Below are 16,570 nucleotides of genomic sequence, written 5' to 3' on the forward strand. Positions count from 1 at the left end.
CCTGGGCTAGTAAATCCCAATGGCTGTGTTATATGGAAACAAGCTGGCTCATATTCCTGTCTTAAACTTTGGTGTCCAGTGTCAACATGGGCACCAGTATAGATGTGTTGTCCTGGAATGAGAATAGAAAGAAAAAATCCATCAAGTCTTCCAAATGAGAAAGCATAACCTCTTGTATTCTGAGTTTCTGCAGAAAAAAAAGAAATTATTACCTTTTTTCCTTGAATTAACATGATGGTTCATGACTGCGGTCTGAAAGCAGAATAGGTAAAATTCTATAACCAATGAATGGTAAGACGTTTGCAATGATGCTAAAAAAGAAATCTCTGAGGGGAATTGAACTTAAGGTTTGAATAAAGACGGGAAGTTTACAGCAGCTTCAGAAAGATTTCAGAAGGATTTTGTGTGTGTTATGTTTTGGTTATTTGAGGCTGGCTGTTTAAGGGGTTTCAGTAATGCAGTATGAAAATGGATCATCTGCCTTCTCTCTTATGTAAGATGTTCTTTTACAAGAACCTGAAGAAGAAACCAAGAACTTTCTAGGTAAGATTTAAGCATATTTTGGAGTTTGTTAATGTTGGGTTAACAAGCTGCATAACAGCTGGCATTGCTGGGTTCACTTCTGCAGACAGGAAAGAAACAGTATATAATATTTGAGGGTACTCATGTTCACAATATAATTATTGTTGAGACACAATACTGTGATGACAATGTATTGACATCAGCTAATAAACTTGTATGTAGTAAAAATGAAACAAAAATCAAAAGCAACTCTATTCTGATTTTAAGGTTTCTTCACTAACTAATAAAGAAAGGATGGATGTTCCACCCACCCCCCCCGACCACCCCACCCCAAGTGTATTCTCTCTGTGTACAAATAGAGGCATTCAGCAAAGCACAAGGGATGTGATGACTTGGAGAGTTCATGGACTTCAAAATCTAGGACCCTGATGTTGCATGCCTCTGCGTAGATAGTTTTCGCTTGTGTTGTGAATAACCTTTCTGAATTTGGTGCACTTGTGTAAACTGAAGCACATGTACAAGACTTGGTACAGTAAAGTGGTAACTAAATTTTAGGAACGAGTGAGAAGAATTGTGAGATTGAGAAGTACCAAGCTTGGTTTTTATTTAGAAACTGTATGCTTTGAAGGTTAGAGCAAGTACCTTAATTTCAGGGGAGATTTCTAGAACTTGTTTTTCAGGAGTATAGAGCAATGGACCCCATACACCTTCCATCTCTCAGCAGGTTTCAGTAGCACGACATACAGAATCAGATTTTGAAACTAATTTTTATTTACATATGGTCAAATTTATAACTGTTAATTATCCAGTGTTTTATAAAATGTAAGGGTCTTTTTTCTGAAAGCAGACCAATCTATCTGCAGTTTTGAGAGAGCAACCTGTAAAAATAAAATTAGGTTTAGGGATTTTATTATCAAATGAGTTAGGCTTTCCACTTGCATACTTAATGTGTAAAAATATCAGAGCTCTATGCAGATAGATAATTATATATCTGCAAATAGCCAAGAAGGCCAATAGCATCCTGGCTTGTGTCAGGAACATTGTGGCCAGTAGGCCTAGGGAAGTCATCCTTCCCCTGTACTTGGCACTGGTGAGGACACACCTCAAGTACTGTGTTCAGTTTTGGACCCTTCACTACAAGAAAGATACTGAGGTGCTGGAGCACCTCACAAAGCTGGTGAGGGGTCTGGAGCACAAGTCTGATGAGGAGCAGCTGAGGGAACTGGGGTTGTTTAGCCTGGAGAAGAGGAGGCTGAGGGGAGACCTTATGGCTGTCTACAGCTATGTGAAAGGAGGCTGTAGTGAGGTGGGTGTTGGTTTCTTCTCCCAAGTAACAAGCAATAGGACAAGAGGAAATGGCCTCAAGTTACATCAGGGGAGGTTTAGATTAGATATTAGGAAAAAATTCTTTACTGAAAGAGTAAAGGTTGTCAAGCCTTTGAACAGGCTGCCCAGGGAAGTGGTTGAGTCACCATCCCTGGGGGTATATAACAAATGTGTAAATGTGGTACTTAGGACATGGTTTAGTGGTGGACTTGGCAGTGCTAGGTTAATGGACTTGATGATCTTAAAGGTCTTTTCCAACCTAAACAATTCTATGATTCTAGTCTATGATTTTAAATATTAAAATTATTTGTTTGTGTAGACATGCAGCTGCATTCTTACATTAAGAATGTTTGCATGGCTAATTTACTTTTAAAATCCAGTGCTAAATAGCAAATTTCCTGAATATGGGGGAAGCATGTATGTAAGCTCACAAACAAATAGCTGAAGTCCTGTATTTGCATATAAATATGCATGTAGATAGAGGTGGGGCATCAGCTTAATTTGAAAAATAATTAATTGGGGGTTCTGCAGAAGGGCAGCCAGTTTAAACTCTCTCTGCAGCATTAACTCGTCCTCTGTTAGATCCATTGCTTCTCTCTGACCCAAAGCATGAAGTTGCTTATACTGGGTCATTTGACTAAGGTGAGGTACTTGAGCGTCAGAGCAGCTAATGGCGGAAAACCCACATCAAAGCCTGTCAATGGGGTGAACTTCATTAGGCTTGAAACTCTAATGGGAGGCATGGTCCTTGCCCGTGGCAGGAGGGAGCCGAAGGGCTGCGGTGCCGCGGGCAGCACTGGGAGGCTTCAGGGGACAACGTGAGCAGTTGGACACCTCTCACTTGAGTTTGATACGTGTCTGTATTAAATAGGAGAAGGCTTTTTGTCTGTGTCTCATCGTTTCATGAGAGAACGCATTTTGAAGATACCTAATACACTGTGCAGTGATTTTTGGTGCTTTTTAAATGTTTACCAGCTAGCGCAATTTTCATAAGGAATTTCTTAAAACCATTTGTGTGTTTATTGTACACTGAGCCCATGCCTGTAGTATCATGCTCTTTTTTCTAGCTGGTTAAGAAGCAAGTTATTTGCTTTTGGCTGAGGGAATTTCTGGGAGTATTACAAAGGATTTTTTAAAAATAAAAACTTTCCAAGTGGATATTATTCCATTATTTTTCCTCAAGTGTAAACAGTTACATTTGGAACAATACAATAAGCTTTAATTTCCTAATTTTTATCCGTCACAAAGTTTTGTGTGTTCCAAAAAAACTATTTCCAGACATTGTTAGCTTAGATTAGTTATTCATTAGTAGCCAAAGATTTCTTTTTTCAAAATTGGCAATAATAAGTTTTCATCTTTTCCAGTAAGCTGCTTTCACATGCAGCATTGAACAAGCACTTTCTTCCTCTTTGAGAAACACTGTAAAAAGCTTGCACATTTTCTGCAAAGGATACTCTGGGATATTAGAAAAATATAACATTTCCCTTCCGTTTTTTTGCCATGATAGAGAATAATTGGGTTTGGCCAGCAATAAATGCGGCTTAGCAACTGTGTTTAGGGCAAGATTTTTAAAAGACCATAACCACCAGTATTTCCCATTGAAGCACATAAGTAAATGTCCTGGTTTTTAGAAGTACTCGGCAGTCAAGAGCTCCTTTGGGAATTGGGTCTCCTGCAGTCTACCGTGGTATTCCTCGCGGGGAAACCAAGCATCGAACACTTCTTTGAAAATCTGTCTGCTTCTTTTAAGGGTCTAACTAGAACTTGAGCAGTTCTGAAAATCCAGCCCCAGTGGTACTAATCACTTCAGAAAATCTGGCCTTTAGTCAGACAGAGCTAGCTTCAAAGCGTGAAAACTCCACTGGGCTTAGCTTCAGCTGTAAAATTCAATCATGGAGATGGTTTTCCCAAACTCTTTCATTTGTTTCTGGGTAAATTCGATATGGGATATAAATGAGGGTTTGTGCCTGTTGCAATGGAGAGAATGTAGTAGGTGATACCAAATTTTCAGACCCTGAGGTAGACGGGGCTGAAGTTTTCATTTAAATCTAGGTTCTGTGTCTCTAGATGCATGAGTTGATTCAATTTCATGTTATATTAATTGACTGTAAGGCTCTAAAGAATGCTAAGTACATTTGATGACTTTCTATACTAATAAGCCAGTTAATTTAAGTTAGGTTAATAACTACTGTGATTTTAACATCTTGTGAATTAAGAGTTTCATTTTGCTTTGTCTTTTAAAATTATAAGATTTACCTTAGTTTAAAGTTTTAATTCAGTTCTCTATTCTCACGAAAAGCTGGTCCTTTCATCGCTATTCTGCATCAGCAAATTAAGGTTAGAGGTTTGTTTTGATCCTGGAGTTATCCATGTCCTTCCATTGCTGTGGATGCTTGGGGAACATCTCTGCTGCTCAGAGAGGTGTTCAGGCTGCATCTGCTTTCTAACAGAAAGCTTGCTCCCAGATCCCAGATGACTGTCTGGGGATTTAGGTCACCAAACCTACTAGAGAATACAGGAATAATCTTGTTCCCTTTCTTGTTCTGGCAAAAATTATTTTCCTTATGTATCCTACTTTATGCTGAAGCAGAAGATTTCTCTTTTTTTTTGTGGTTAGCATTGCAAATGATGCATTAATGTTTTTTTCCTTTAAGAAGCAGAGGATGAGGTGAATTTTACCAAGGAGCCTAAAGCTGTTATGTAGAGCCCCAGTGACGCAAATTGCTTCACTTGGTCATAACCTTGCAAAGCCTTGCTCTAGCTATGCGTACCCAGGACCTGCAAACATGAAACAACCTGTATGGTAGGCGCTTACATGAGCAAAGAGTAAAAGGGCCTTTCACTGGTTTTAGCTCTAGGTTTTGTTCTTGTAAGCAGTTGTACACCTTGAGAAAAGATTAGGAGAAAAAACCTGCTGCTTCTGCTTCATGGGGTCCCTTGAAACACTTTCTTTTTGATTCTTTGAATTCCTGCATAGCAGAGCCATATGGTTGTGTGGGCCACTGAGCAGGCAGAGTGGAGGCAAGAAACAAACTGAAGACTTCCAATTCTACAGCGTTTCCATGCAGAGCAGCACTGAAATCCATAGTGCTTGTTGTTATCTATTGGGTTGAACACCAACCAGGAGAGTTTCTTGCAGCCTAAGATTCTTCTGTGGGATTTAAACCCCTCCCAGAATTAGGTTAATAGATCTTCTTACCCTGCTGTGGCATCTTACATGTGCTCAGAGAAGTTGTGATCAGTTCCCAGCAGCTTTTCTCTGTGAGGCCAGATGCTGGAGTTTGCATGTTTATGGCAGCTTAGGACTTGAGCAGAGGCAGAAGAGGAGGGAAGGCTCAGGTGCTGTGTCAGTGCAGTGCTGTGGTGCGCACCATGCCCTGTCGTACCACAGGGTTTCCCTCCTCTGAGAAAGAAAGTGTTGTGGACTTGGGGGTTTTTGTTGCTTGATTTGGGTTTCATTAGTTCTGGTTAATTTTTTGGATGGAGATACTTGCTTACGTTTCTTTTACTTGTTGAAGTTTGTTGCAAAAGACTTGTGTGCTAAGAGAGTTTTTATCTGAATATTTATTGCCCAAAACTCTTCTGAAATTTTAGCAGAGACTAACAGAGCTTGTGTGTTTTTGAACAATTCATTCTAGGCACAGTAGGAGAGAAAAACCAAGACAGTACAGTTCTGCTTTCAATTAAATGTAAAAGTAAGGTATAAAAGGTATCACAGGTATACATAAGGGGGTTGCTATGCAATTTCCGCTGATATTAGTACCTAAAGATCACAAAAGAAAAAAGCCTTTTCATTTAAGGCCATCGCCTGCGTATGCTTCCTGTGTGTCACAAAATCCCCTGTCCATTAGATTTTAAATGGTGCTTGTCATTGGTCTAATTTTAAAACAGTGTTACTGGTAGCTTTTGCAATTCTTTATCTCATTTCTTATGAATTCTCTATCTAAGTATTCTCATCTTCCAGGTTTATGTTGTAGTTGTCAACTTGGTGATTTTTACGATTTGCTATCTTTTTTTCTCACACATATGTTTTAAGAAAAAAGAATACAATCCATGTGCTTTATTATTTCCATTATGATAGCAGTGGACATCTGAGGATCAGGAAGCAAAAATGACATGGGAAGTTATGCTCAGAACCACACTGTAGTGATGAATTTAAATTCAGCTCTATCTGACTCAGCAGGCAGCGGTGCCTCGAATAAGTGGCATGTGATTTTTTCCTTATTCCCTGCAATAACAGGAAATGTACTAGGCAGCTTAAGCCTGATACCACAGTTAATACCTAGGAAAAGACAAAAATGTTTCAAATAAAATAGCCAGTGAAACATCATGTGCCCTCCATTCCCCCAATATTAACTTTGGGCTGTGTCCCAAAAGCTCCAGCTAGTAATTAGATTTTCCTGCAGAAGCGGAAGCTTTGGCTTGCAAATGCCACAAGTGGTATGTGATGCTTGGGGCATGTTCTCCTGTAACCTGCTGCTGATTTCAAAGGCAGGACTGATGGCAGTTCCTTCAGGTGACTGTAGGCAGCTCAGGCTGCTGGGAAAAAGCAGGATAGATGGAATAAACTAACCTTCATTAGCAACACTCAGCAAGATAGATGAGGGCTTAGAGAGTAGGGACCAGGAGGAAAGTGAAATGGAATTCAAGACTTTTATTTTATTAGCTGCATAGGGCTCCGTTCTTTTTACAATAAATGAGCTAATTAGAAATTGCATATACACAGTGGGAGAATAGGGAAGACTAAAAGAGCTGAGATTTCACTTTGGTGTTGATTTCGTATAATCTAAATACAATGTTAGTATTCTGACTAATTTAAATACTTGATTGCACTTAGCTTGGTAAAATGGTTAGGACTTCACTATATTGGAAGTGGTCCAACTGGGACAGTCTGTTTGTCAGGCTCAAAAAAGATTGTGGTGATTTAGCTGGGAAAAAGTACCAGAAACTGGTTTGTATCACTACATGGGTCTTTTACTGTGATTCAGTACTTGCAGTTCTGAGTAGCTTTGGTGATCTCTGCTGTGGCTGTGTTTTGCTGCCATTGCTGGCTTGAGGCTGGGTGATGCCAACTAAGCATCGCAGCCTCTGGTTTCAGGGGGGAGGGTGTCCTTGCATCTCTGCACTTGTGCATCCCTAGCTAGTGTCATGGCCCTGTGGGTGATGACCAGCCAGCTCAGAGACATCACCTGTGGTTTTCTTCTGTCCTAATCCAAAGATGGACCCAAGATCAGGCTCATCAGAGTGGGCCTGGTGCTATTTCTGCTTCCCATCACTGTGCCTGGTAGCCAGTGTCTGTGGGACAAGATCCAGCATGACACACATTGCAGTTCTTCCATGGAAAAAGCAACATATTCCCCCATTAACCATGAAGTTGCTTAGGAGCAGGCGGTAATTCATCCTTATACTGAGATATTCTGGGGATATTGCAAAGTCTAGTCTTCCACAGCCACTTTTCTGGGGGATAGGCATATTTGCATACTTCCTAATTCCCTGCTTATTCCAAAAATAGATCTATATTTTATATTACTGCACACTTAACTTAATTTGAACTTTTATTTTGCTTACATAGTAATGAAATCAGTTTACATAATAATTCTCTTGTTCCCTTGACAGTCCTTATTGCCTAGACATGCTGGTTTTTGTTACCTTACATGAACCATTAATTGGAATCTGATGTTCTTGGCAGGAGTACAGTCACAAATGACAGTGTCATACATCTGTGCTTACTGTGGGGGGAGTGTCTCAATTTTAAAATGTGAGCAGAACCTCCGAATAAAATCAGTCTTAGAAAACAATTTTGGATATAGTCTGTTGTTGCAATATATGGGAAAATAAACAGTTCTTCGAAAAGTAGTTTTCCCAGAATATCACTGGGAGTCCCTTTTTAGATGCCTAGGCATTAATATTTTCTAGATTATTCTCTACAGTTTTTTGAGGCAAAATACCAGCTTATGCTTTACAGTTGTACAGCACTGAGTGCAACAGGGCTCCATGGCCAGGCCTCCAGGATATAACAGTAATAGAAATACATATCCACACAGCTGCTGCGCCAGCATTCACATTTTTGCTCTTCATTTCATCTGACTACAAACCAACATGATGGTTAGTGTTGAAAACAAGGCTTTCGTTGTTTAGCTGCAAAACGTAGGGAAATTTCTTCCTCACAAAGAAGAAAATCCATTAATGGCAGAAGATTCATACTGACAGATGACAGTGCAAGGTTTCCCCATCAGTCTTTACTCCCAACAGGGTTTGACTTGATGGAAAATTCAGACCTGTCATCTTCTGTTTGGGGGTGGTGGTTTTTCAGTCATTAAAAAAATCCTCAGTTTGTCCTAGTTTTCATGAACAGCTGAAGCAGACTGAGAACTGTCAGCCCCTGGACCTGACGGCCGTGGTGGCTACTGAGATGGTCACGAGTGCCCAGAGATCAGATGTCACTTGGGATGCTGAAGCCATAGTCTGATGTACATTGTTTTAATCCAGCGCTGTTCTCAAAAGTAGTTCTGTCATCTACCTGGCTTGGTCACCTTCCCCTTTCCTTGCTCTGATCATTCCCTGTCCCAGCCCGTGTTGTCCTTCAGCTTCGCAGCAAGTTAGACTGGGGCTGTCCTCTGCTCTGGATATGCATGGCCATTTACATGCGATGGCCAGAACCTGTCTCTCTCTTCATCCATTTCACGCACCTCTTAGTGAACACCTTGCTAGCCTCTGTTAAAAGGCACTGTAGGTCTTCCTCACTGCAAGTCCACCCACCGGTATCCTGCTTGCTCTCTTCGAAAAGCTGAGCAGTGTTACCCTTTCTCTGAAGGCCCATTAGAGATGCTTTCATGGAAGAGGTGTAGCTGCTGCCATTTACACAGTGATTTCAGTGCCTGCAAAATCCAAAGACCCGGAGATGAAACCAGGAGCCAACACAACCTAGAGTTGAGATAGGATGGGGTGAATAACAAAAAGAGTTTGTGAAATCCTTCTAGAGAAGTTAAAATTTTACTTTTGGGTAAGCAGTAGTATTCGAATGCCACAGGGGCCCTCCCTGCATTGCTGATGGCCCAGGGACGCTGCAGTGCTAAAGGAGGTTTCCAAACGTGAATCCCCAGGTCTTGCTCCTGAGTGGCAAACATACTGTTAGCTTCTTGAAGTGTTAAAAGCAGAATTAGACTGCAAGCAGTCCAGACAAAATGCCTAGGCATTGCTTTAACGGGGTACAGGGGTAAATGAAGTGGGCATCGAGGCTCGATCGTCACACCTGGTATTAAACCTCATTTGTTTCAAGAAAAGGCCAAAGAATGCTGATGCCGTGCCAGGGCTGCCTTCAGAGGATATTTGCCATTGTTTTCCTCGCTGCGCATTCATCTTTCTAGCATCTGTCTTGGATTGACTGCCTCAGAAAAGGCATTTACAAGTAGAATTGAAGAGAAGTGTACTTAAAAGCCAAATATGGGTTGTTTGTTGTAAAGCAGCCGATAGATAGTTGGCAAGACACCAAAAGGTTCAGACACTAATCTAATTGTTTACAGCTCATGGAGAGATTAATCCACAAGATTGGATGCCCTCATTTCCTTTACACATTACAATGAATGTGTGAGATGCCAAACCCCATGGGGCAGCAGCTGAAAGAAAAATGGCTCCATTTCAGTGCAGTTATTGTTTCAAGTTCAGAAATATATTGATTCTCTTTGGGTTTTGATAAGAATATAAATGCAACATGCCTTGCTTAATATCAAGAGTATTCTTGTTTCCTAGCCTCCGTAAAACAAAATCGTGCTTTCTTATTTTAGTGTAATATAATGCTCTGCAAAATTCATGTCAGACATATGAAATAAAATGTATTGAATACACAGTGAAAATGGTCAGGATACACTTGCTGGCTTGCAAGGGCAAGCAAATGCTCTGCATGCTTGAAAAATGGGCAAACCTACCCATGGATGTCCAGTCTGGTGAGCTCTGAAAATCTTGGCTGCTGTAAGATGCCATGCATTGGAACAGAAGCTTTGCAAGGGGAAAAAAAGCAGCCCCAGTATTGCTTAGGTGACTGGTGAGAATAAAACAAACACTGCTGAGTGGCTGCTGCAAGCAGGACTTCTGTGAAATAGGCTTTCTCTGAACTGAAAGTGGAGCTCAGGAGCAAACAGTACTGTGGGGCTATATACACTTTGAAGAGCAAATGATTCAGTGATCCTGCCTCCCTCTACCCCCCTGCATCGGTGTGGCAGAAGCATGGGAGCTCAGCTGTGCTACCCCAGCTGCCAGGCATCGAGGGTAGCGCTGGGCGGTGTGCTTTGTCCTAGAGAAAGGGAGTGTTTCATCCTCATGATACCAGTCATGTGCTGGTAGTGGCCCTGAAAGGAGTCACCCCTTCTGCTGGGCAAGGGAAAAATTACTATGACTTTGTCTAGAAGCAAGATTTGGGAATGCTACCTGGAGACCAGATAAATAACACCTTGGTCTGGCAGGCCCATTAACCTCAGACTTAACTGGCTGAAGCAGAAAAATTTTCACGAGCAAAGTGTGTGTGTATGTTTGCAAGCTGGTGGGCCTGTGAGCTGTTTACTGGTCATCACAATATTTTGTTGATGAAATTTTGCTGCAGTTGCAAAGAATTTTCAAGAAGCTAATGGGATTGAGATATATTTATTCTGATGTTGCAATACCTGGCACATTTGGGGGAAGAAAATTAATATCCTGAACTAGTCTTTGCAGTGTTTCTAATTCCTTGACTAAGCACGTCCTCATATATCATTTTACTTTACCAGCTTTTGGGAAGAAGAGAATGTTTTGCTAGTCAGGACTTGTTTTGACTTAGTTTTTAATAATATCAGGCAGCACCATGTTGCCTGAAAGTCTGAATCTGACAGAAGTTTAGTTTTAAATGGGCTGCTTTTATGAGGTCATGTGTAGACTCATTGCTCCTGAATCAAGATCATAAATGTGTAATTTTAATAACATTGAGTGAGAATAAGCATTTGCATATCCTTGGAGAAATTGTTCTCTGCTGCATAGTTCAGCTATTTCAGCCATGACGTGGAGGGGGCATTTCAAGATTTGCACATCACTTAAAATACTGTGCTTTGCAAGGGAGGGTATAGAAAGAAATAGTGCAAATAATATTTTTTTTTCTCCATAGTGCAGTACTTCTCCCAAGGTAGAGAGTGACAGTACCAAGCATATCCAAAGCTAGGATTTCTGTGGTGCAAAAACCAGTTTGGGCGTTGAGTTGTAAGCTGGTCATCGCTGTACGTGAAAGCTAAATGAGGGACTGATGAGAAAGAGGTAACTGTACAGCATGGTTTCAGTCCTCTACTTCCCAATTATTTTTTGTATTTTAGATTTCTTACAGAGCAGTCAGTGTGAGAGGGTCTTGATAAAAGGTCACCATGGATTGCCCTTCTGTCTGTCAGAACTGGTGTTTCTTCCACAGGGAGTGGAGCGCATTGACCTGCCAGGGCTCAGGAGCCTGCGCACCACCCGCAGCCTGGAGCAGGGCATGGTGCTGACCATCGAGCCGGGCATCTACTTCATCGACGCCCTCTTGGACCAAGCCCTCCGTGATCCTGCGCAGTCCTGTTTCATCAACAATGATGTCCTGCAGCGCTTTAGAGGATTTGGTGGGGTGAGAAATTCTTTAATTTGATGGTTTTCTGAAATTGCTTTTCTGTTTGCCTTTGCTGTGTACTTGAGAAGAAATCTTTTGTTGAAGTTGTAACGTATTGCACGTAGGGCTGAAGCAGCACCTTGGGCCATTTGACCCTGCAGACAAACTGGGGGGATTTTTTGTTATTTTTACATGCACTTTTATCCTTGCGATATCCGATTAATGCTAGACCCATATTTTTCCATTGGTTGAAATACCTTCTGTCAGCACCATACCGTGACTTGCCAGGTGAGTGTTTTGTCTAATGTGTGAAATGTGTATGTTATGAAATACGAGACTGAGACCTGTATTCCAGAGTTAGCTTCCTTGACAGCAGCTCAGTCCGGTGCTCCCCTCCCAGGGCAGAAGAGTCTGATGCTGTTTAAGTCAGGGAGGCAGTCGAGAAAAACAGCAATAATTGCTCCTTACTGGATTACTGCCAAAATGGTGCAAAACTTGTGAATGTAAAGCCTTCCCTGTTTTCCAAGGGAACAGCTGATGGTCTTCACGAGCACCTGTACTCGATGTGTTGCATTGCGGGCTCAGGCAGCAGCGTGCGCGCAGGAAGGTTGGCTGACTCGGGAGGTAGCTATGATCTGGGTGATCATTCCCACGCAGGCAGTTGCTGTGGAAGTAGAGGGGCCTTGTTTCTCCAAGCTCTCCAGAGCACATTTCCCATTCAAAGCCACCACCCTCACAAAGCGTTTAGCAATTGCAGTGGCTTCCAGTGGGTTTTCATTTTAGCAGGGTGAGCATTTGAAGGGTGCCGCATTGTTCTCAAAGCTTCCGTATTCATGCACAGAGAAGATAGAGCAGGCAACTGCAATGCCCCATCCTCCTTGTGGCTTTTCTGCTAAGTCTCTACAAAGCTAACAATCATTGGCAACGGCGGTGATTTTCTGGTATGAAAAGTCACTCATTAGGAATTGTCTGCTGCTGCCATCGACTAATTTATCACTGTACGCCAGCCATGAGAGGGTAATTACTGTAACGCTTTTGGTCTGAGCTGGCTTTGAACCACCAACCCTGACAGAAAAGTTGTGTGTGCCATCACCAGTCGTGTGAGCCAGCCAGGCTCCTGGGCAGCCGCCCGTGGAGGCTCCCCATACAATGTGTGTGCAGCCTTATCAAGAGACGCGGGACTTTACCCTCACTGGTATTTAATTGACTGCTGAGGTTTGGGACGTTAACTGTCTCTGTGTTATTTCTTTATCAAGACTTGCCAGCCAGCCAACTGAGATACTGGTGAACAAAAGGCAGCTAACTCTGCATTTTCTAACTGTGAGCATGTTCTGTACGGCACCACACACTGAAGCATATTTTAAAGGAATGCTGTAATGGCTTGACACCGCAATAAAATCAGGTTTAACTATCTTTTCTTTTCCTGTAAACACTCTGTGGGAGTTTTTCAGCAGTTGAATTAATTCCTGGTGAGTTTTCTGTGGAACTGCTCAGCAAAGCCCATGTTTTTCCATGACTTGCTGTGAATGCCCACTCCAGCTCTGCAGCTTGAAGCATACACATGGCTCACCTGCTGCCTGTGTTTGCGTGGCATAGGAGTGACAGCACAGGATCTCTACCTTGGTAGTAAGTTGCTGGATGAGGCACTTTTATTCCAGAGATTTCTCCCCTGTTTTTTGCTTAGCTTCCTGTAATGATGACTGGTAAGCTAGCCAACAAACTTTGCGAAAAGGGGGAGCTGCCCAAAAACGATTGAGCAAAAATCTAAATCTCTGATCCCCCTGTGAACAATACATTTTACTTAGAGAGAAAAAAATAATAATACACACATATCCTGAGCCAGATGGTGTCACTTGATTTTGTCCAGGAGAAGAATGGAAATAAAATCTGAGATTGAAGTACATCCGAATATTTCTGAATTCTACACAAAAGCTGAATTATAATGCAATCAAAATTAATTTTTCCATCTTCACAATTCTGACTTGGTTCTGCATAAATAGAAGATGCAATTTGCACTGTGTAGCGTGCTTTGTTATCTGCATGCTGGTTCATTCTAGTTTATCCAGAATGAGAGAGTATTTCTCTCAAAAGCATGTCAGGAAACTTTCTCTCTACATGATTAAAAAAGATCTTGTGAAGCCCAGTGGTTTTACTGACAAATATTAATAGTACAGGGTTTAGTCTTCGTGTCAGTTCTAGCTAAAGAGCTCACTACAGCCAGTCCAATCTTCCTCTAAGTTTAAAAGAAAAATACATTCTATAAAAGGAAATAAGTGGTCTATTTCCCTCTGCAGAGCTCAGCACTAATTAAAATGTTCTTAATTTGGTTTAGTTTAATTCACTTCAAAACCAAACTTGCATAAACCAAAGCAACACCACTGTAATTCTGAGTAAGACTGTCCACACAGGGGATTTGTGGATTTTAATGAATCCACCTTGAATTCATGTCTTTTTTGTGCTTTAGATAATTTTCTTGACCATGACAAGTCTCTGCATTGAGAAGAGAAGCTCTTTTGCTATGCCAAAAGGGCAGGACTGTAGCCATTTATTGTAATTCATGCTGCCTGGTATTAGCCTTAAGGAGATGGTAAAAGCTGAAAGAGCAGGAAAGAATGAGAGACAACACAAAGTTTTCCTTCATCCGTTCTGCCGGTGTGCGGGGCACGTGCTGGCGGCGCCAACGCAGCTCTTACGCACACTCAGAACAGCTCCGTTGGCAGCCCAGCCTTCCGGCATCCCTGTAACAGACGCCCAGGCTTCATGGCTGCAGCTGCTGCTCAGGGACCTCATAATTTGGGCTTTTACTAAACAAGAGCTCTTCAGGGTCAAATACAGATCCCTCTGGAGGGAGGTGAGGAGTTTTGCTAGGAGATCTGCTTCTGAGAACACGGGCTGCCCTGTCTGAAGCTCTGAACTCTTCACTTCACAGCTGTCAAGTTCAGTCCTTCACAAGCTCCCTTGGCCAACTTTAGGAAGTCACAGTCACGTGTACGTCAGTTCTCCATCTGCAAAACTAAGGTCCAATTTACAGAGGTCATAAATTCTGTGGGGCAAGGGCTGCCGTCGGGCGCTGGCACAGTGCCCATCCCAGGGCACCTCTGCTCTGCCTGGACTCTGCCTGCGCCACTCTCATAAATAAGCATAGATGTGCAAATAGAAGTATATGTATACAGTTGTATATATTGCTCATAAAAGCAGCCGATCTTCAGGGATGGGGAAATACCAACTCCAAATGCTGCCCTTTAGGGTTTGACATTTCCATTCTTCATAAGCTCATTACTGATTCATGCAGTTCATATGATGTTTTCTCAAAGACCCGTTCAATCTTTTTTTGTCCTTATTCAGTCTCTGTTCGGGCTTTATTTTTCCTTAGGATTTGTAGAACTAGCACTACACTTAATAGGTGAAAATTCTATGCAACTTAGAGAAAATGCTGAAAGACAGCTAAATGTTAAATACATTACTTTCTTTCATTTGCAGATTTTTCTCATTTAAAGCTTAAATAGATTTACAAAGCCCAGGATCTTGAGGATCCACTAATATTACAATATTTTTCAAAACAATAGTATTTCCCTTACTTGGGAACAAATGTTAAACCAAATAAAAAGCAGGATATTTAATTGCTTCTACCTTTGGTTCACAAAGCCATGCAGTTGTCTCTATACTGATTTTTATTTTTCAGAAGGTTGAGCTCTGTTTCTGGGCTTACGGTGAACGTGTCTTGTGGAATGAAATAGTTTACTAGGCAATAAACATTATACTCTGCTTTTTAACATTGCGTATTATGCAGCAGCAATAATGCTGCACAGGTTTTTTTTGAAAAGTTTTCATAGAAAATCAGTTGTCATAATGAAATATGTAGCTTTCTTTGAAGTTCTTGTAGGAGAAGTGATAGTGGTAGGCAACCCAAAAGCAGCGACTAGTTGCTTACAAACCTTCTTTAACCCTTTTCTCTTAAGTTGCCTAATTAACCTAATTAGGTTAAAGTAAGAGCAGTTGTTTCTAACCTGTATTTAGCTTGTAGTTTATTGCTTCTTTTTGAGCCTGAATGAAGAGACTGTGTGCCTGAAGCTTCTTTTTCCAGCCGTATCAGTTGATCTAATAAAATCCATGGCTTCACCCTACTAATCTTGATCCTCTTTTATAAAATGTTTATATGTGGACCTTTTAAAATAAAGTGTGCCGGACATGAGGACTTGCTTGTGAGTAAGAGGGAAGACTGGCAGCATGGGGTGAGAAAGTCATTGTGTAGCACAGAGCCTATGAGTTGACATTGCCACGTTGTGTAATGTGGTGGCAGGAAAGTGCCTTCCCCTACCCTGCAACGTACCCGCCTGTCCCTGGGTTTGACGTAAGGGCAACTCTATTTCCTAATCAGTCCCCCTGAAATACAGAAGTCAAACCCTGCTCATGGTAAGTTTGCTCTATTAAAAATTATTGCTGAGTCGGTGGCTGCGTTGAACTAAGTCCCCTTGGCTACATGCATCTGCTCTGTAGGATACCAGCTATAAAAACAGACGTGGATCCTTCAGCCAGATGGAAGCACGCGTGCTAATTTACTTTGTGGGGTAGCATGTGTGGCCCATGTCCTGTCATCATTTCCCAGGCGAGTCTCCCGCTCTAAGATCTTGCAGTGATAGTATTGCTGCTTTTCACAGCCATAATCAAACAAATGCTCAATAGATTAAAAAAAAAGGAGACATGTCACCAGTGGTCTTTTTTAATCACATCTGGGATCTGTCATCATGCAAATCTGGACTATTTAATTGGCCAAAATTGTTTCTTTATTCTCAAAAGCCTTTTATATATATCATCATCCAAAAGAAATGAATGAGTGCTACAACCCCCTTCCCTTGGAAGATAACACAGGAGGCTCTGGGGAGCATGACTGTATTAGTAAGTCAGGACAAAGTGCGAGGCTGTATATATAGCTGACAGCAGCCCTGGTATTTAACTCCTCTGCTGTCCTTGGCTATGCCCACACAGCCCTGCTTTGGGACAGAGTTGGGTCCATTGAGTCGAGCCACATGATGGTCTGTTGCTGGCGTTAGGCAGTTGTGCAATCATGTCTATCTAGACAGATCATGCCACTACCCTTGATAAGAAAAAGGCATTTTAGGGACA

The 16,570-nt window shown here is 41.7% G+C and overlaps 1 protein-coding gene across 1 annotated transcript in view; it reads left to right on the forward strand.

The window, feature by feature from the left end:
* PEPD (peptidase D) overlaps nt 1-16,570 on the forward strand; it is a 159,495-nt gene that overhangs the window by 139,171 nt on the left and 3,754 nt on the right. Inside the window, exon 14 of the mRNA XM_035891534.1 lies at nt 11,273-11,464. Within this exon, the coding sequence (XP_035747427.1) occupies nt 11,273-11,464 (192 nt within the window). The remainder of the gene's footprint in view (nt 1-11,272; nt 11,465-16,570) is intronic.

This window comes from Egretta garzetta, unplaced genomic scaffold (assembly GCF_000687185.1).
Source record: "Egretta garzetta isolate BGI_Z169 unplaced genomic scaffold, ASM68718v1 scaffold23, whole genome shotgun sequence".
NCBI lineage: Eukaryota > Metazoa > Chordata > Aves > Pelecaniformes > Ardeidae > Egretta > Egretta garzetta.